Source organism: Varanus komodoensis, unplaced genomic scaffold, assembly GCF_004798865.1.
Source record: "Varanus komodoensis strain SLA01 unplaced genomic scaffold, ASM479886v1 scaffold11, whole genome shotgun sequence".
In the NCBI taxonomy this organism is placed as follows: domain Eukaryota; kingdom Metazoa; phylum Chordata; class Lepidosauria; order Squamata; family Varanidae; genus Varanus; species Varanus komodoensis.
Window position 1 is genome coordinate 5855461 of NW_025335317.1, and position 21321 is coordinate 5876781.

Consider the following 21321-nt stretch of genomic DNA (forward strand, 5'->3'; position numbering starts at 1 on the left):
TGGGAAGAAATTTTTGGCATTATAAAGTCGCTTCCCAAAAATAGAACATAGCTTCCAGGATCAAAGTTCTGCCTATTGTATAATAAATGTGCAGTGATCCTATTGTGAATTCCAGAATTCTCGAGGGAAAATTCCACTGCATGGTGCAGCAACGCATCACATTTGTCAGCATCTGCAAATGAATTTTTGTTTTATAATAAAAGGAAAGAAAAAGAAAACCAGAAGACTGATGTTTGCAGATGCTCATGCATATTCTGTTGATGCTCAAGCTGCCTTGAGTTGCTTGCAAGAGGAAGCAAGCAATATAAGTTTAATAATAATAATAATAATTAGATTGGGATTATCAGGTCTTGACATAGTTCAATTCATAATTTGATGTCCAAGTGTTAGAGAATGTGCAGGCATTTGGTTCTCAAAGTTATATTGGGGGCCATATTTCCCCTTTTTTAGGTATGTAAAAGGCAAAGGTGCTTTGTTGATCCACAAGAGGGGAAAAACCCTGCAAAATCCACAGTTGGGCAATACCTTTCTTAGGATCAGCTACTATTCTGTAACATTTGGTGGTCCTACAAAAAGTAGTGCCAGATTGCAGATTTTGGGTTTATTTGCCCTATAGTAGGTTGTGGTTAACAGACTGAGCAAAGACTCATACTTCTCACATTTGCCTCAAATTCAGTAGGTGGACATATGCCAGTTGCTCTGTATCCACCACAGCCTCTTGTCTGCAGTACAGGGCAATCTTCCTGCCATTCTTTACCTGGTTGTTCTGATGACTGACCCTGTGAATATACGTCAAATGCTTTTGAATGTTTGAAATGTGCTATTTAAATTTTAGTCTCTTGTTCTTTTTGCTCCTTGCTCACTGAGTCTAACTTGAAATATGTGCTTCTTTTTTTGGCTTCGTTAAAGCTTTCTGGATTGTATGTATGGTAATTTTATGCAATGCTTTTTGTGGTGTGAGTGGCTAAATTCATTGCCATGCCTTATCTTGAAGTGCCTCATTCATTGATGTGATAAGCCTCATCCTTGCTAATGGAAAGGAAGCACACCTTGGATTAGGTTACAATGAACATTTGGGTTGGTTCTCTCCAGTGCCATGATGCCCAAACACAATGAAGATCTGTTTAAACTGCATGGCTGTGTGCTTCCCATTGGTAGTATTAGGTGTTTGTGTTGTTTTTATTTTGGAATATGGTGTGTGTGTTCTCAGATTCATTCATTGGTACATCTCAGCTCCTAAGAAAGCTTAAGAAAAGTAGATATTGACCAATGGTAATAGGATTTTGATATTTTATGTGTACCTTTATACATTGTTTGGTCATTAGCCAATGGTTTGAAAAATAGTCTCTATTCTTTTTTCCTTCATTTAATTTAGTCCGGAGACCTGCTGTTGAGCAGGTTGAATTTCTTAGCATTATCACAAAGTTGAAGTTAGAGCTATCCTGTTTTCAGTCTTGCTGCTTTTCCCAATCTGGTGCCTTCCAGATCCGTTAGCCACTGGCCATGCTGATTGGGGATGATGGGAGTCATAGCCCATACACTCTGGAGGATGTCTGCTTGGGGAAGAACCTCAAATAGGTTTTGTAGGTTTTTGAAGATTGCTAAACATTCTTCAGATCCTCCTTTCCTGGGAAGATAGTGGAACTGAAAATATGAGTATGACCATATGAAACCAAAACAAAAAAAGAATTATAAAATTGTAAAAAAAAAATGTTGGCCTGCATCTTTGCAACATGGGCTATAATGAGGATTTATTTTACACTTAATGCTTTTACACAGACCCTCCATTGCCCCTTAGAATAAGCCACGACCCAGAATTCACATGGAATGGATTTGCATAATATGCAATTGTACACATTTAGGAGGCTTTGAAGTTTTACGATGGTGTTTGCAGCTAATGCAATTGAAGAACTGAATAATGCAGAAAGTGGAAGAGAAACTTTTAAAATCCCTTCTCCTCTCCCTCACCATCCTAGACCAGGATGGGCCAGACCATCAGAATTGGAGCCCATCTCCCAGTTTTGCTCAGCTCTTCTGCAAAACTCATAAACTAAACACCATCTAAAGGGCAAGTGGAAGCTGGCCAAACACTATGGCTAAAAGACGGAATGCTGCATCAGAGAGTTCCTGACTCACATTTTATGGCTGCTGCAAACTTTCTCAAACTCTCTCTCTCTGACTCATCCTCGCGTGTGCAATATGGGAATGAAACTACTGGTCTGACTTGGGTGTGCGTGTGATGCATTTGCATACTCAGAAGGGCTGGATAGAGCGGGGCTGTTATCAAGTGTGCCGTTTTTCTGAGGCTTGCACACCATCCTAGAACAAGGTGATTAGGGGGGCTCAGCAGCCAGTAACCTGGCACTTAATTTCTTTTGCAGTCAAGTGTATGAAGAACACCCCCGCTTTCTTTGCCGAGAGACTGCACAAGGCCATGAAGGTAAATCCCACAGGCTTTCGTGTATTAACGGGCTCAAATACTCGAGTGGATTTTTCTTCTTTTAAAAATGCTCCTGCTTACTGGGTCTGTGAGCCCTGCCGGTGGGGACTGGGCAGACTAAATCCATGTAGTCCAGTGACTTTTTTATTCGAAAAGTGGCTTGGGAAGATGGCAGCTTGAATGCCGAGAAGCTGGGCAGGGTGGGCAGCTTCGTTTCTCAACTCAGGTCGCACACCAAAGGCTTCTAGCAACACGCCTGCGTGTGCAGTGCCATGAGATGGGGAGCCTGGGGCAGTGCTGGTGGTGGGGATTTGGAGTGGGGTGACAGCCGCCAGAAACGGGATTGGCACCCACTTCCTTCTCCCCGACTCATCCTCTCACCACCATCTGCCAACGGCCTTTCAAGTTTGACCTCCATCAGCAGCCTTTCGCAACCCAGCGCCTTCTAGAGGTGTTGGACTCCAAAACCCATCACCCCAGCCCAGCCTTTTTGCCCACCCTGGCAGGGGAAGTTGGGAGCTGTAGTACAACACCTCTGGAGCATTCGACCCTGTTGGGAAAGGCCCAGCGCCAGCTACGCACACGGCATATTTGGAATAACGATGAATGCAACCTGTGGAAGGTAAAGATGGTTGTCTGGTAATGATTCCATTCTGGCCCATGTTGTGGTCTTCTTAGGGAGCTGGGACCAAAGACAGGACTCTTATCCGAATCATGGTTTCACGCAGCGAGGTCGACCTGCTGGATATACGCCAAGAGTACAAGCGGATGTACGGCAAATCGCTCTACACAGACATCACGGTAAGAGGTGCTCTCTTCTCAGTGGCCTACAGGAAGCTGGATGCTGGCTGGATATCAGGGAGAACTTCCGGACTGTTAGAGCAGTACCCGTTACCAGGAACCAGTTCCCTGGGGAGGCTGTGGGCTCCCCCATGTTGGAGGCATCCAGGATGCAGTGAGCTGGCCCTCTGTCAGGGAAGCTTTAATTTGCAGGGGGCTGGACTCAGTGGCCTTACAGGCCCCTTCCAACACTAGTGTCTGGCCCTCCATCGGGCTTTGCATGCCAGCTTAGACTGGCAGCCTGTGCTGTGAGCTGGCCGGCTCAAAAAGCGCCCTGCAGCGCTTGGGAGCAGAAGCCCTGCTCATCTGGAATGCGAGGCAAGGAAGCGAAGGCAAGGAAGCGAAGATCAGCGCTGGGAGCAGTAGCTGCTACCTCTCCCACTGCATGAGATCACTGTGCATTAGGTGGAGGTGGGCAGGGTCGTTTACCTTGCCTTCAGATTGGCGACTGGCAGCCCTCCGGCCCAGCCGCTGGGGGTTCGTGCATCCATCCGTCCATCCATCCCTGCCCTTGGTTCCAACAAATTGGGCTGGGAGGAAGGAGCGGCTGGCAGCCTGGGCAGTGGAATGTGGCTGCCGTCCAGTTCTCCTCTTCCGAACGAATGATGTTCCCAGTACAGCAGTTCTGGATTCCTGACACCTGGGTTTCCCTGGTGAGAAGAAACCTTTGAAAAGACTCATTTTGTCATCCACCCAAAGTGGGGGATGGATTTGATGAAGGTGTCCCCACAAAGCAACCTCTTAGTGTTGGGAACAGCCTTTCCTTCCTTCAAGCATCCAGTCACAGGAGTAAGCGGCTTGGTGGCCTTGGACTACAGTTCCCTCCAGCTCTTGCCATGTGCTATGCTCTCTGGGGCAAATAGAATTTGTAGCACTGACCCTATCGTCCAAACGAATTGGGGTGCATAGAATTCTTTGCCCGCTGCCACTGCCTGTGCAATTAACCGAGGCTCGTCCGCTGGCCTCCATCAGGAAAGCAGCTGGGTGTGCTGGTTTGCTTTCTCCAGCTGTGGGTCAGCGTTGCTCTTCCATTTTGTTTGTTTCCCTCACACACTGAGTTTTGCTTTTCTATTGCCAGGGTGACACTTCAGGGGACTACCGGAAAATCCTGCTCAAACTGTGTGGTGGAAATGACTAAGTGTCTCAGGCTTGGATTTTTGTTTAAAAATACCAACTATCATCACAGTGCCATGTTGGATAAACAATTCTCACTATATTCCATTCATTAACTGTATAATAAATACAGAAATAAATTCTGCTATAATAGAGGCTGCTGAACGGGATCCTTGCAGTTTGGAGATAGGACTTTGCTCCCATGTTCCTCAGTCTGAGAGCTGTGCAGCATGGCTTATCTTCCTGTTGGAGGTGTGGGGAAGGGGCACCCTCTTTTTGTGTGCACAAATATCTCTATAGCTTTGTTCTTGAAAACGGCAAGATGTCTGATGCTTGGCGAGTTTGCTATTTACACGCTTCCTGTAGTCTGCATCAAAAGTGCCTGTTCTGAAAAAGGGTTGTGTGGTTTTTTCAGGCTTTGTTCATTCATTACCAGCCACACTCCGTTCTCCCACAGGCAGAATAAGGAGGGAAGAGGGAGCAGCTTCTTTGCTATTAGAAGGTGGGATTTTCCTCTCTGAGCACTGGAAGGAGAATGGAAATGGAGAACTGCAGAATCAGGGAAAAACTGGCTGAGATACTAAATCTGTCATTGGGAAGCAGCTTGGTGTCTGTGTGTGTGTGGTTGTTGCTGTTTTTTTTAATCAGTGGGAGCTTTTATCGCTGGGAGGGTTTTCATCGAGATAGTGGCAGAAAAGAGAAGGGTTCAAATCCCCTGGCTGTACATTGTGGTCCCAGTGCAAAGTCTCATCCCAAGCTGCCCATATTATAAAATTTTAAAAACCTGACTGGCTTCCTGTAGCATTACATCTAATTTGGCTCTAGTTCTGCAGTAAAATATCTGTTTGCACCTTCCTTTCTTGGTGGAGAGAAGTGGGTGATTTTGCAGTAAAGAAGGGCTTGGTTTGTTTGCATCCCTAGGTTACACACAAAGGCATCCAAACTATTGCACAGTCTCATTCACTGAACTGAAATGTACTCAGAGAGGAATGGAAATTCCACATTTAATGCACCTCTTTTGCAAAAATATGCACCAGAGTCTCCCTTTGATTTTAATGTCTTGTCATTCTTGGCTTTTCCCAGTTGAATCACTGACTTTAAATGAACTCAGCTTTGACTAGAAATCATTGAAAGAGTCAGAAAACCTTGCATACGAGAGCATGTCAGCTTCTTTTCTTTTCATGGTTTTTGAATTGTGCCTTTAAAATCGAATATATGTAATTTTTAATGAAGCAGATTTGTATAAATAAAGCAATCTATCTTCTAAACCTCTCGAAGCGGCTTTTTTATATTGGTGCCCTGTATACACTTAGGTCGTTTCTCTCCTGACAACACCATTCAGACAACTTTATTGGCCTGCTTCCTTCCGAGACAGGGCCTCTTAAAAGTCTTTCGGGAAATGGGAAATCATCAGACTGCTGAGCAAGCCGTTCCTGGTTTGTTGGCTTCAGCAGTGTCCGGGGCAAATGTTGCCACAGGATTCTTGCTTGCGCATGGTAATCCTTAGCACATGAGGTCATCCGTGAGCGCTTGCTCCCTGGGCCAGTGCTTCGGAAGAAGGGCAGAGTGGAAGTTGCACAAGAGCGAAACATGAGGAACAGCCTCCCCCACAAGCCCTGTTTCCAGCAGTGGCCAGATGCCCCCGCCTTGGGAAGCTCCAAAGCGATGGAGGCCAAGCTTTTAGCAAGTGTGCTGCAAGTCCAGTCTGGGCCTGAGGAACTGCCCTCTGCACAGCACCCTTCCCTCGAGTCTCCTCTCCTTTGTGGCATTGAGTCTGAGCTGGGGAACACCTAACACTGCCGCTTCCTAGAAGCCTTGCTTGTGCTGCTTATGCTGGTGGCACCAGTGCGGCGGGTTAATGATCCATGATTTCAAAGCAAACCATGCTGCTCATACAATATTCTAGTCCTTGTTGTCCAAAATAAGAATAAGATACTGGATCGGGAACTGCATGGGCAGACTGAGCCCCCATGACATTCTCCTCCCTGGCATCCCCTTCCCCACTCCAAGGGGGGAGGAGAATGTCCTTCCCGACGGCTGCAGGCTTCATGGGCACTGCAGCATATGGAATGAGGGAATACCCAGAATAAGGACTGCCGCATCTAAACACCGGAAGACCATCGGGGGAAGATGCCCTTGGTGTTCTTCCCAGTAGCTTTTGGTGTTATCCGGAGGGCCCGGGTGGTGCAGCACAAATAAGTGGAGAATCCGTTTTCAGCTCTTTGCACAGGAGACTAAGTGAGACACTCCTCCAAGAATGTGTTGAATGGTAGGAAAGAAGATCACACAGTTCTTTCCATGATGTGACCTGAGCACCATGCCTCCATTGATGTGGCTGACGTAGGGGGCTCGGTATATTTCCTTTCAAGCAGCTCACTTCAAAATGGCTGCTTCAGCTGAGCATCCAAACGCTGAGTGCTACAGCCTTCCTCAGATAGCTTGGACTCCAGCTTCCACCCTTCTTATCCAAAGGCCGTGCCAGCTGGGAAGGCAGTCCAGCACAGAGAGTTGTGCTCCAAGTTCGGAAGGGCCGTCAACTTCTCGCAGATTAGGAGAGTGCCCTGTTGCCTAGTCTTCCCCAAGTCAAGAACGCTTTTGGTTAAATGGTAAACACCCCTTTTTATTGCCTCTCGGATCATCAAGGTCAAGAGCGAGCCCTTTGCTCCCCAGCTTTGCAGTGCTCTGCACATGTACATAAAGTGTGAAGAAAGGAAGTTTCTCAGTTCCCATGCGCTGGAAGCACAGCCCTCCAGCTGGCATAGCCAAGGGTCAAGAATTCTTTGAGTTCTGCAAACCATCAGGAGGACAGTGGGTTGGTTAAGGCTGAACTCATGTCTGGGGAAGGCTTAAGAGGGATGCCTGAAGAGAAAACACATGAGCCATTATGACATGGATACCGCTCTGTTGCCATGGTGACCACATGAGGCATGTGGAAGAGGAGGGATCCCCACATCATCTGGGATGCTGCTGTGTGAAGCTGCTAAGGAAGATGCTGGCATGACAGGTCTGAGGGTTGCTTCACTTTTTTTTCAAGTAAAGTAACTGTCCTTTTATTGCTGCTTAAAGGCTTTCAGGTGTCTCTCACCTGAAGCACTCTTCAACGGAGGGGTGATCTGCATTTAATCTAAATCGCAACGATCAAGATTTAGCTTGCCAAAGCCCAGCATGCTGGACTAATCTAATGCCAGTCCACTTAATTTGGTTCTACCAGGAGTACTTTCTCAGTCTCAGAAATCACAATTGGCCCTGGGAAGGAAATCTTCATAGCTTGGTCCCTGTACCTTCCTTTCCTTCTCTACCACCTTATTCAAAAGCTGCTCAGGATTCCGCAACAGTTACTTCAGCATTACGGCAAGGCTGCTTCTGAATGGTTTTACACAATGCTGGCATCCTTACATCTTCATGACAGCCACCTCTTCGAGATCCCATGCTTCTTCCTGAGTTAATTTTATCTTAGGATTTTGGACTGAATTTTGCTCAACATCACAGAAGACCTTTTCTTGCCAAACATAGTCCAGTCCAAGCTTACATACTGCAGCTTGATTTAAAAGCCTACAAGACAAGCCTATGAAGTGCACCTTGGATGAACGATGTGGGTCCGTTGTGTATATGCTTACAGCCCATGCTCTTACCCATCGCTGTGAAGCTCAGCTGGTATCTAGAGAAAGTGAGAAAATGATGGTTGAGGATGACCACCAAACTACTGGTGCTAAAGAAGACAGTGTTGACCACTAACAGTGCAGATAAGGGGAGATTCACCCTTGCCTCCCTGTCCCCCAGCAGCCCTATGTGGCGCTGTGCCACTGCTCATCCCGTTTCAGAGGATCTCTCCATCCTCCAGGGGTTTTCTTGAGAATGGGAAATCTGTGAAGATTGCATGCATCTTCCTTTCCATTAGCAAAGACTTCTGAAACATCCAAAGTCCAGTGAAGAGAACACCTTTCACTTACAGAAGGGGACTGTTGGATGGTAGCACATGCGTATGGAATAGACATCCATGTTGGGGGCGAAAATACCTTGATGTTTAAGGATGCAACAACCAGAAAATTTCTCCTGGTGACTCGAATATACACTGCAGTGTGCAAAATGTACAGTGCAAAAGCTGAGTGCATTTCTTGAGTGTGTGGTCAAGAGAACAGGGTTCTTACCAAACTAGCGGATGCTGCCCAGCATGTGGGTGCAAAACCCCTACGTGGCAAGGAAGAAAAGTGGGGATTTTAAAAGGAATATTTATTAAACCATCTTGATTCAAGAGCCAGTGGCTAAACGGCTGAGTCTAGGCTTGGTTGTATGCTTAGACCCAAGCTGGTCCCACTAGAAGTACAGGGCTGCGATTATTATTATTATTATTATTATTATTATTATTATTATTATTATTATTAGAACATTTCTATGCCACCCCTTGCCGAAGCCTCAGGGTGGCTTACAACACAATAAAATACAATACAATATAAAAATAACAATATAAAATTAAAATTAATAATATAAATAAAAAATATAAACGATATAAAAGAAGTTATAAAAGAAAAGTTATAAAAGAAAAGAAGTCGCCCTGGCCAGATAAATAAGTAAATATTGTTAACAATTAAAATGACGTTTAAATAAAATGGTCTTCACCTGGCGCCGAAAAACAAATAACGACGGCGCCAGGCGGGCCTCTCTGGGGAGCACATTCCATAGATTGGGCGCCACCGCAGAGAAAGCCCTCCTCCGAGTACATACCCTCCTAATTTCCTTCACGGAGGGTTCCCGGAGAAGGGCCTCTCCCGCAGATCTCAAGGGGCGGTCGGGCAGGTATGGATGTAAGCGCTTCTTCAGGTAACCAGGTCCCAAGCCGTTTAGGGCTTTATAGGTCATCACCAACACCTTCAATTGGGCCCGGACTTCAATGGGAAGCCAGTGAAGCTGTCGGAGGACTGGAGTCATGTGAGCATAACACCCAGTCCCCATCAGCAGCCTGGCAGATTCCCCAGTCTGCATGGCCATTGGCTGGGAGTGATGGGAGCTATGGCCCTATATACCTGGAGGGTACCATCTTGGGAAACTGATCTTGGATTGTGCTACTCCTGTAACCTCATCTTGTTGTAAACCACCTAGAGAAGTTTGGCTATGGGGCGATGCAGAAGTGAGCTAAATGAGAGTAAGAATACCTTCAAGTAGATCCACCTGTGGAGACCCAGGAGGAAGGGGGACACTCCATGCTGTTTCACTTACGGTGTTGAGCAAAGAGGTGACTTCCGAGTCCAGAGAATCAACAGTTTTTTCCATTCGCTAATGGAGGGAGAGAGACATTTGGGGTATGGTCACAGCGATTCCCATCCAGACATGTGGCTTCTAGCAAACGGAGAACACCCCCGCACAAAAACCATGAAGGGGCTGCTGAGGACCCAGTGACCCCACCCAAGCACTGATTAGCATGATTCATCTTTTGAATGAGCCGGTACCCTCTGCGCCCAGGTAGGTCTCTTCAAGGCAGGTGCTTTCATCCCTGGGGAAAGCAACCCAAGTGGAGTCTGCGCAGCTCCACTTTCAGGCTGCAGGTGGAGCTTTGTGCATGCTCTTCCCTAGAAACATCCTAAAAGAGAGGGAGGCAGTAGGATATTTTGGACCGCAGCACCCACAGAGCCCAGCTGGCAGGGCCAATAGCTGGGCATCCTGGGAAACGCAGCCTCACCATCTGCAGGAGAGCAAGTTGCTTACCTGTGCCTTCTGCTCACATGCTTTAATGTCAGGAGTGGCCTACATGCAGTCCATATTATGCTTGCCACCCGCCAGGGGGAATTTTGCAAAGCCCACTACTTCTCACGTGCCCCTTTTCCCAGTAGAACATCTGGTTGTGCAACGGAGCATCTTTGGCAAGATGCGATGTGCATACCTAGCCATTTCTGGAAGGTTCAGTTCAGCCTCCCAGACCTCTGAAGCTTCCCATCCCTGCTTTAAGTTGATCTTGGATTAAAGAGGCATTTGGAGCCATTTTTCAAGGCATGGGTGCACATTATGCCTTGATCATCCCCAGAGAGAAGTTTAATTGCATGGCTCTTCTTGTGTGTGCCCTTTTTCCAGATTCATTGCTCCCATGGTGTATGCAAAAGCAGGTGGCAGTCTGTCCTTAGCATATCCTTTCACTTTAATCCAGACCTGCACAAGGATAATTTAAAGCTTAGTTTGCTGGAAGGCCTTGGCTCACAGATGGATTCAAGACATAAAATCACATTAGTGTGGAATAAAGTGAGGATTTCTGGTCTTTTACTGCCCCCTGCCGGTCAAGAGTATCACACTTTTACACAAGTTGAACTTGACCGGCAAGTGGAGAGCTGGATTTATGCCTGACCTTAAGTCCGGACTTTGTGCACGGATTGGCAACCTGTACCCAGGCCTGTTTTGTGACCCTGCCACTCCCAGAGTGGACCCCAAAAGATGCATGTTTGCTTCAAGGAAAGGTGCGCAGAGGATCTGCCCTTTGCTTTAAGGACAACTCACGCTTTTCTGGGGTTTGGCTGAATGCGATTTGCCTCTCCGACAAGGCACCTGCTCATCGTGAGCTTTGTTTTAAAGTGGGAATTTGGCTTTTCTTGGTTGCTGCTGCTGCTGCACTATCGAAAACCAGCAGCACTCGGGTAGCTGTTTTAGCACCGGCTGTTTGGAAGGTTGGCACTGAAAGCGACTCCTGGGCCTTCTAAAGTTGCCCGGTCCTGGTTCAGTGAGGTGGGCGCAGGACTTGGGCTCCCCCAGTCTCTGTCGAAGGAGGAATGTGGAATTGTTCCCTTTTTCTGGCCACAGCATAGCTCAATAGCCAAAGCCAAACTGTGGTTGGTTTTAACTATGGGATGCTAAAGCAAGCTCCAAATCAAGTGCACAGAATGAAGCAGTTCATTTAAGATGAGGTTCCTGACATGAAATGGTGGTTAACCAGACCTCCACTCTCTTCCTCGCAGCCATGCAGGAGAAGGGAAGGGAAGGGGAGCCTAAGGCTGCGAAGGCTCGTTCTTGTAACGTTAAGCTATGGTTTACTGTTGCATGTGAATGCAGCATCTTTTCTGTAAGGAAGCCCACACAAGTGAAATGCAGCATTGTGCGAAAATGGGTGGATGCAGAATCAAGGGGGGAACATACGTTACTGTCACGCTGTACAGGCTTCCCCAGAAAAGCTGTCCCAGCAGCATGAGTGCTCCCCAGAGTGGGCAGAACTGATCTGCACTGTCCTCTCCTGTCCTTCCTCCAAGGAGCTCAGCCGTTGCCCCCTTTTATCCTTGTGTGACAGCCCTGTGAGATAGGCTAGGTGGAGTGATGGGAGAGGCCGTTGCTCAAGAGCAGGGTGCCAGCTTCGCTTGCAGGCCTCGCGGTCCCCCCAGCACCTGCAGGTACAGCGGGAGAACGCCCTGCCTGCAGAGCCATCGCTGCTGGTCCAACTCAGCCGTGGGGGCTGGAGGGACCCATGTCTGGTTCAGAATTGGCAGCTTCCGGGTTCCTAGAGAGCGCGGCAGCCCCAGTCCAGCACGGAGAACCCTCAAGAAGGCGGCATTCAGTCCAAGGCCCAGCACGCCACCCACTGCTTCGCCTTCCCAGTCCCATCTGCAGCTACCCTCAGTTACGCCAGACCTTCATCCGATCACCTCTCTCTCCTTCCAGAGGAAGCAGCTCTCCAGGGTATGTAGCGGAGAAGGCAACTCCAGCTTTGCTACCCATGTTATTTCCGTGTAAAAAATCAGGGATATCAAAGATGGCAGCTGGGTGCCTCCGAGCCAAATTCTGGCATCCCAACATGGAGCCTGCAGTCCTGCTGCTGCTGGCACTGTCGCCACCGGATCAGTTTGCCTTGCAACTTTGGGTATCATTTGCTAATGGGCTGCGCAAACAACAGGACTCTCCCAAGAGTGCCTACATTTCCCCGTGCCCCCAGCATAATGATGGGTCTCTAAATTGCGACTCGTGGTCACGATCCTGTCCAGGCAACCTGGTGGGGATCCTTACCCAATGCAACTTTTAGTTTGAGTTTCATAGGAGCTATCCAGGGTGCTGGAGCCTATCCCCAAAATTGGTTCGGCATGACGAAGCAGCATGGGTGTGCCTATAAAGCACAGGGGAAAGATTGCAATGGAGAGCAGAGGGGTCCACCACCTCCCCTTGATCCTCTTGCTACAGAGGAGATCTCTTTGAAGGGATCAGTACTGGCTCCATTTTGAGCCAACACCTGGTTTCTTCACCCCCCGCCTTCAGCGAGGTTGGACGGCAGGGCCTTCTCTGTGGTGGCAGCCTTATGGTGGAACACTCTGCTTAGCAAGGTCAGCCTGGCCCCTTCTTCACTTAAAGTCTGGTGAGCCATGGAAGCTGGAGTTATTTTACACTCTGCTCTCCCTTTTGAAAGGATCCTTTACCCCCGGTCTTAATTTTGCTATGATAGGATGTTTAAATCATTTGCATTGCTTTAAATTGTGGGTTGCCTTGCGGACCCTTTCTGAGCCAAAAGGCAACTCAGAAATAAATGGGAAATAATGGACCCTTTTGCAGTGTGGTGGGAAGAAGGCCCAAGTGCCTTCTTGTGCCTAGAAAAGAGAGTAATTTTGCGTGTGGCTGGACCCACTTACCTCCTGGATGGCATCCAAGCGCCGGTGAATTGCACTGTGGTCATCACACCATTCATCCTGCTCCAAGCTGCCTTGGGGACCAACTTCTGGATCAGTGGCAGCTTCTGGGGATGGGGAGAGGGACAGATGAAGCAATATTAACTCTCAGCTCTGGATTTGGTGTTGCTGCGTTGGTCATCCATACCTGTTGGGTCCTGCAAGAATTCCCTGAAGTTTAGAAACGTGTGGGACTCTCCAGAATCCTAAACAGGCAGAAGCAGGACCTGCTTATCCTGTTTATCTGATGTATTTATTATATCTATAGTCTCTCCTTTTTCCCACAAGGAACCCACAGTGGCACATGGCCCTCTTCCTTCTATTAATGATACCTTGCAGGAAGTCTGTTAGATAAATCAGGCTGAGAGGCAGTGGCTGGCCCAGGAGTGACAACTCGCAGCTGTTCCTCAGACCACGTTGGGGCTGTGGGTCTTTTTTCCTGCCTAGTTCCACTAGCTCAGGCCAAGGTTGCCAACTGACCAGAGAAAGTTGCCCCAAGCCTGCATCAGCATCTTGTTTTTGGAAATGAATAAGAAGTTCACATTGTGTATGCACAGCGAGCAGCTGCTGAAGACAGAGAAAATGTGTCCCATGGAAAAGTTGCAACTTGAGTTCACTCCATGGCATTTAAAGGTAAGAGCTGAAGGTGGAGGACTAAGAGGGGAAGGGGTTTTGCATACTTCCAGAGTCTGGGCATTTTTTCCAGGGCTGGCCCGTGGAGTTCCACTGTTCCATCAAATAACTGTTTGTTTACCTTGATTCCCTTATTTTGTCTTCCGCATTGTTTTTATTTGAAGACAAAATACAGGCAAACCAAGGTCTCCTTTACAGTCTTTCCAGGAAGAAACACAAGATGTGATTCAAGAGCAGGCAAAAGACCCACCTCCTCCTCCAGAGTCTGGCTGCCCATCAAACCCTCAATGGTTTGCAGTGGAGCCCCCGACCCAGTTGAGGAGAATGAGTGCAAACCAAAACTATGTGGAATTCGTTCTCCTCAAAGTCAGGGAATGTGGGTGTAAGCAGTGGCAAAAAGCTAAACCGCTCCTGAGTTTGGGAAAATGTTGCAGCCTGGAAGGGGAAGCGGGAAAAGGGAGAGCACATTTCAGCCATGCCTTCCCTGGCTGGGCAGGAAATGGGCTCCTTTGCAGAGAATACTTTTAGGATGTTGCTGTAAAATAAGTGCAAATGCTGCTATTTAAGAACACAGGTACTGTCCCCTCGTGCACAAGTTTGTCACTCGGTAGGACAGCTCTCATGTCTATTCCTGCAGCTGGGAAGTATAACATCCTCATGAAACAAATGCCTGTTCCAGCTACTTCCATCATGAACGCACTTAAAGGGGCTGCATGTGAAAGCCCTGCTAATGGGTTGCGTAATTTCTTCCTGGACAACACTATAAAAATTGGCCTGTTTTACTGACTCTTTTCTCAAGCCTGGATTCTGCTGTTACAGGCATCTTCTCTGGGGCATTCCCTTGTGTCCAATCCATTCTCTCTCACCTGAAGCCCGATCATTCTGCCAGTTATCTTTTACCACTCCCATTACTGAGTTGTGTGGCTCCCTTCCAGACTTCCCTTCCCTGGTTTCCCACATGCAGTGCAGATGTTTTGGGCTTCAACTCCCAGCCCGAATGGCCAGTGGTTGGAGATGCTGGCAGTGGCTTGGGGAAGGCTGTTCTCACTACGTAATTCTCCATTCAGCCTTTAGAGTGGATGGAGGAAAAGGTAGCATTTCTGATTGTGAAACTGACTTTTAAACCACGTGGTAACGAATGCAGGTTCTGAGAATTAGATGGAAGCTTTCTTGGCTCCGTAAAGGCACACACAACTCTGCAACACCAACATCTGCTTGGGTTTTCTTGGGCCAGTGAGTACAGAGCAAAGCAGGTTCAGCTCCTGCTGTGTGTGGTGGACTTTCCACCACGACTACCCTTGGTGCAAACATTTCTGTTCTTAATTATGCTGGCAAAACCTCTACAATTTCAAAATCCTGTTTTCTCATGCCTTATGTAAGAGAGATGAGGAAAACGTAATCCTTTAAGAGAAAACATCAGCCTGGATGGAAAAATCAGATTTTGGATGCATAGTGAAGCAATCACACGAACACAACCGATGAATTCCTGAAAGCCACAGATGGGCCAGTACAGATACAACATTCTCAGCTTAAGAACAGAAGAAGGCCCACCTAGTCCAGCGCTCTGTTCACTGGTGGCAAACCAGCTGCTTGCAGGATCCCTCCAGCAGGATGGGTGCAAGGCCTCCTCTTTCCCAAGCTTCTCAGCAACTGGTCTATTCAGGCATCCTACCTCTGGTGAAGCTGCTAGCACATGGCCAGCAAGCCCAGTAGCCATGGATAGCCTCCTCCATGATCTGTCCAATCCCCTCTTGAAGTCACCCAGGTTGGTGGCCATTGCCACTTCCCATAGCAGCAAATTTCATTCTCTAACTACATGTTGTGTGAAGAAGGCCTTTCTTGTCTCTGTTCTAAATCTCCCACCAATCAAGTTCGCGGAATGGCCCTGGAGCATTGGGTGTACATACACCTCCTCCTCTCACAACAAGCTTTGATTTCCACACCAAACCCATCATGCTAGGCAGACCCACACAGGCCAAGTAAATCCATAGTGGAAAACGACGCTGAAAAATTTCTATCCAAATTGGCTCATTGTCTACACTGAAATACTGGAGTTCAAGCTTTGTAGCCTCCATGTTGCTAACTGAACCAAAAGCACAGATAATGAGACTTTCTGGTTTAATTGATTCTATTTCTGTTCCACCTTTCCCCATGGTTGAACTAAAGGTGACTGCACGCGGTTCCCAGGTGGTCTCCCCTCCAAGCTCAGGCCAGCCCCAGCCCTGCTTCGCTTCAACAGGGTGGATGACTTCAGACCATACTCCGGCACGTATATCAGGTTTATGCTTGAACACATCTGGGAAGTATCCTAAACTGCTTTGCAAGAGCCTCTTCTGCCCAGCAGCTGTTAATCTGCTGTATCGACTTTCACGTTCATCAAGAAGTAGAGCTCTGGTCTCTGCATAAAGAGGGTAACTTTTCCTGCTTTTCTGTTACATCACCCCTAGGTGGCAGAGTGGTATGGCAGACCAACGCAATTACACAAGAGGAGAAAGCATAGTCTTTGGTTTGTCTGGAAAGACCACAAACAACGGACAAACAAAAAAAACTTAAGGTGCTATTTAAAACAGGTGAAACTGAAGAAACACAGTGTTGTCCAAAGAACCCGCAAAGAATTGTGTGCAGGGACTGATGACAAGTGCAGTGTAAAGGCCTCATGCAGAAGAACGCTTTAGCAGCAACTGTATGTTATGTTAAAGAAAATGTATGCCAGGGTAGTGTAGTGAAGAGGCAGTGTAGTGGTTAGAGCACTGCTGTGGGATCTGACAGATCTGGGTCCAGTCCCCACTTGGCCATGAAGTCCTCTGGGTGACTTTGGGCCAGTCACTGATTCTGGGCCTGACCTACCTCACAGGGTTGTTGTGAGGTTAATATTGAGAGGACAAGGAGTTCCGTGAAGGAAAAAAGTGTGGAGACCAGTGATAACCTTATCTTCCTCTTGGGATTGGCAGAGGCTGTTTCTTCCACTGCTTTTTTACGACTGCTTTCGAGAGGCTGGAGAGTGTGGAAAGAGCAGTCTGTGTCAACAACACACATCTGTGCAGCCAAGGGTGGAGCGCTGGCGACTCGTCACAAAGCTGTGACTGCCGGCGTGGGAACATCACTGCTGAGCTCATTCTCTCCAACAGAAAGGATTTCTCAAGCACGGCCTATTCTGGTCCATGCAAAAGCAAATTCCCATAAAAGTAAACCCCCGGTGCCCAAACATGTTTGCTCTGCTTAGAACTGTCGGTGTTGAGAAAAATGATAAAGCTTATTCAGAAACATGCATGTTTTTGAGAAGACTAAGTTGCTTTCAATTGCTCTTCATAGAGCAGTCTTGGTTATCATCTTCTCTTAATCTTTATATTTTATATAAAGGAGGTGTCCAGAACAATTTGTGTATTCTTATCTTCTACTTCTTCCACTGATCCTCCTTCCACCTCCCTGAGGATTTTTACTAATAATGTCATTTACTTATATGCTGTCTTTCAGTTCAAAGATTTCCCCAAGCTGGGGAAACAATCTAAACACAATTAACCCTTTAAAAGTACAAGACCATAAAACGGTAGGGCCAGAATGCAGAAGCTAAAATCCAAGAACAACAGAACAGCACCCAGTAATCAACCCAAGTATTGCTTATTTCATTTGGATTTGCCTTAATGAAAACCTGTCGCCATATCCCACCACCTGCCTGGGGTGGAATTCTCATAAATTCCGGATCTCAAGCATTCCCATAAAGTTACTGTCGGAATAACATCCTGATTGGGCCCCACTGTAAGAAAGTCTGGAACACAAGCCCACTGCAGAGCAAGGTTTTGGGGTTGCACAGGGAATATAAATGTTGACTTGGCTCTGAAGAAAGTTTCCCAGACCCACCTAAACATTTCATTAGTGGATTGTCCACGACGATTGGCCTAATTGCAACTGTAATGGAGAGGCTAAACTTCTACTCTTGAGAATGGTGTTAAACCAGGAAGACTTGTGCCTTGCATTTTTACAGGGTAGCTGTTGTTTATTTCCATATTATACCATGGACTGGGCACAAGGAGATTTCTCCTGTACTTCTCATGAATTCAGTCCAGCTGTAGGTTGGAGGAAGAGGCATCCAGCGGCTGAAAAGTCATGCTGGAAACAACCCAAAGGGCCGTTTTAGTGTGGCGTGTGTACCCATGGGCTTCTGCTTTGCTTTTCCTTGCAAGTCAGATGTGCATCTTTCACCGGGGCAAGCGAGGTGGGCTAGCTTGACTTCTAAGGTCTATCTAAGACTGAGGTTGATCTGTACCACATAGAAACGGGCGGGGGAGGGCAGATTACCCTATTTTTAGAGCAAAAGAGGCGCATACAGGCAGGGCACCAGAAACTTTACAACAGATTCCCCTTCGCTTTTCTCCCAGCTGAGTTCACTTTGCCTATCTGTTAATTAATAGGTTGTTAATTAAAAGCAGAAACGACAAGCTCTGCAAAGCCTGGATTAAACTCTCCAGGCTTGCTGGCATGATGTGCACACTGGGTCATTGAAGGGAAAAAGTGTTTGCAAGGACAGAGGTAAACCATTGAGACGCAGAAGGGTTGGCACACCCACACACACTTTTGCTGTGGATGCCAGAACAGACAGGCGGACAAATACTTACATACGACTGGGACAAGCCTGAAACTAAGCAAATGGCTTTTCTGCCACACATCTGGTCTGGCCCTTGGTGCAAAGCCTTGAGCTTCTTAGAGGAAGGACGTTTCAGATACACGTCACCAGAAGCAGTGAAGTCTAAAATTTCCTTAGGCGTGTTCTTTGGATCCCCATCAATACATATCTCTCGGGCGTCTAACTACAGAGTACAACATTCCTATTTTAACAGCAATAATGCGTTGTTTCTTGGGGCTCCGTGTTCCAGCTAAGGATCGTACTTCTGCCATAGGCAGCTTCGTTTCTCTTAGTGTCTTGCTGAATGAGGAATCGTGCATGTGGCATGTACAATTCCCCAGACAGTGCAAGGTACCCTGGGCAGCTGATTAGCACAGTGCATTGGGATGGGAGGACCGAGGAGCCAGATTTAGTCTTACAGCAGTGGGTAGTGCAACTAGCAGCATTAAAGAGGGAGGAAGAAAGGGGAAATGAAAAATGCAAAATAAGTGAACAAGTACTGGGGTGTAACCGTATTTTCCATGTAAAAAAGCTTCCTTTGCAATGGTGAAAAATGTGCATTTCACACTCCCTGCTACTCAGCTGATGGATATCGTGTAGAGTGAGTGTATGTGAAATTGGATGAGTTCCATAGCACTGGGTCCGGGAGATGGAAACTTCCAAAAGTTTTGGCTTACGAGTGGCTCACCCTTGGTTCAAGCATTGGCTTGTAAGCAGCCTGCTAAAGAATGGGCTGGATTAATCATTTTTACCCCTTTGGTCAAACTCTCACTCCATTTGTCATTTTGCTTTCTTAGCTTGTCTCCAAGACTGGCTTTTGCTGCCTAACCTTAAAGCGGGAACAAGGAGTTGCTTCCAAGGAAGGGGCAGCTGCAGTTGTGAACTCTTGCAGCTTTGCAGAAGGAAATAGCACACTTATATCATGAACTATCTGGGTGGCCCTAGAAACATGGGCATTTCTATATTTCGATAATAGCCATTTATCCTTGAAAGAACACACCAATAATGCAACGTTTGTACAAGTCACTGGCTTTTCTGTGTAATTTTGAGAAAGGAAAAAGTATGTGTATGAGAAGAACACACCCAAAGGGAGCAAGGTTTGAGTGCTGGGTTTAAAAAAAAAATCTTGGCAGATTTTTAGCAAGATCTAGCTAGAGTTAAGCATTTTTATGTCCCATGTGCTTTAGTGAGGTGGCCAAATTTTGTAATAAATGAGACCTTAAGCCAGATACTATAAAGGTTCATTGAAGCATATTCCAGTACGTTCAAGTGGGAGTTACTCCAAAGGAAGTATGAACAGGATCACAGTCTTTCTTATCCTTAGCTTTTTCTGGATTGCAAACTCCTAACAGCATTACCTGACAAAACCATCTTTAAAACATTTCTACACACAGACAAAAGCAAAGATCGCGCTTTTCACAAACTACATCCCCTCTCCTTTCTGCAATTTATTTAATCACACAAACACGGCACAATGCAACACCCAGGAATGCAGCAAGTACTAACCATGGCTAATGCATTAAAACTAGACTTGAAAGAGATTCCTCTTGACTTAGCTTCATGGCAAACCCATGTTTTCTTATCAGCACAACTGGACATACATTGTAACCTCACCACAACTGAACAACAGCAAAACCTGTATCCATGAAGGTGGATCTCACTCAAGCAACATGCCATCTAGCTGACATTGCTCTGCATTTGGCCAAAAGTTCCAAAGTATTGCAGATGTTGAGAATCCCGTGAAAGCATGCGATTTCCCTCTATGAAACATGCCCCCCTATTTAAACCAAGCCCACGCGGATAGAGAGATTTGCTTAGATGAACCTTGCAAATGAAAGTAGCCCATTGGCTGCTTCAGAGCACACCTGAGTGTTGCTCTTAGCTTCCTTTCTGGTGAGAATGGCATGCCCACCTTTGCAGGCTCTGGGGCACTTACCCAGTCCTTGTCCACTCCACATTAAAAGAAAAAGCAGAGGCCAAATGGAAGGCATGTCTTCTCGGGGTCTCGGTCCAGAGAAGTCTCTCTTGCCCCAGCAGAAGTGGAGGAATAAGCAGACTTTCTCCCCAGAATACGCAGAACAGTTTGCATTGGCAGCCGGAGAATTGGAGGAAACAGTCCGTCGCTCAGCCAAGTTTCATAGCCTGCTCTCTCCTCCCTCCCTCCTCCCCTCCCTCCTCCCTCCCTCCTCTCTGTCCCAAGCAACCCTTCAAATTCCACAGTGGAACTAGGCACCCAGGCAAGCTCATTCTAGGCCAAATCTGGGGGGTGGCAGGGGGAGCATGTCCTTTATTTATCCTGAGCACGAATGGAATGCGCTGGAAATGCTTTGGTGGAGTCACTGCAGTGGATGAAGCACGGAGCTGCTGCCCCAGATCTCTGCATTTGCTCTTTTCATCCCCCCGTGCCTACAGAGGAGGAGTTGTCCCTTGGCACCCTCTGCAAGGCCTCTTATTCACTGCTTTAGATCTTTTTCAATCCACTCTGTCCAAAGGCTCAGTGTAGGGCACACTAGTTCTGGCTCTATTTATGGTCTTTCAGCTGGGCATCTACATTGGCATGGCTGTCTTTTGTTTCATACACAAAATACAGCCATGCCAACTTAGATGTCCAGCTGAGAGAAACAGGGAAGCTAGAGAGTCCCCGTGTACCAGGCCAGACCAGACAGGAGACTTTCTCTGCATGCCTGTGGGTGAGACACCGGTGGGCGAACCTGGGATCTTTTTCATGGCAAAGATGCAATCTACCAGCACATTTCCCTAAAGTATCATTGATACCCTAAAGTATCCCTAAGGCATTATATCCTGCCATTCCCTTCCTTTTGCAAGGGCATCGAAATGGCTTACATCGTTTCCCTCCACTTCATCCTATCCTCACAACAACAACCCTGTGAGGTAGGCTAGGCTGAGAGTGAGTGAGTGGCTCGGAGTCACCCAGTGAGCTTCTTGATGTGTGGGGACTTGGCCCCGGATCTTCCGGATCCCCAGCCCAGCACTCTTGCCACCACACTGGCTCCGACTCTGGGCTACACTCATTCATTATGTCGACACCTGAA

The 21321-nt window shown here is 47.2% G+C and overlaps 2 protein-coding genes across 4 annotated transcripts in view; one reads left to right on the forward strand and one right to left on the reverse strand.

Moving 5' to 3' along the window:
* Positions 1 to 5661, forward strand: part of ANXA11 (annexin A11) — a 41129-nt gene extending 35468 nt beyond the window's left edge. For 2 of the 3 annotated variants that reach the window (XM_044420303.1, XM_044420305.1), the window contains 3 exons: positions 2382 to 2440; positions 3119 to 3241; positions 4359 to 5661. In XM_044420303.1, coding sequence (XP_044276238.1) covers positions 2382 to 2440; positions 3119 to 3241; positions 4359 to 4418 — 242 coding nt within the window. In that variant the 3' untranslated portion in view covers positions 4419 to 5661. Of the gene's footprint in view, positions 1 to 909; positions 921 to 2381; positions 2441 to 3118; positions 3242 to 4358 lie in introns of those variants that run through there. The other variant, XM_044420306.1, reaches the window with a different exon arrangement.
* Positions 5662 to 6280: 619 nt separating this feature from the next.
* PLAC9 (placenta associated 9) lies at positions 6281 to 20388 on the reverse strand. The gene is made up of 4 exons (XM_044420307.1): positions 20205 to 20388; positions 12979 to 13082; positions 9544 to 9664; positions 6281 to 8051 (listed from the first exon to the last, which is right to left on the reverse strand). Exons 1-4 carry the CDS (start codon positions 20257 to 20259, stop codon positions 8041 to 8043), a joined length of 291 nt encoding a protein of 96 aa, XP_044276242.1. The 5' UTR covers positions 20260 to 20388; the 3' UTR covers positions 6281 to 8040.
* Between the last annotated feature and the right edge of the window lie 933 nt (positions 20389 to 21321).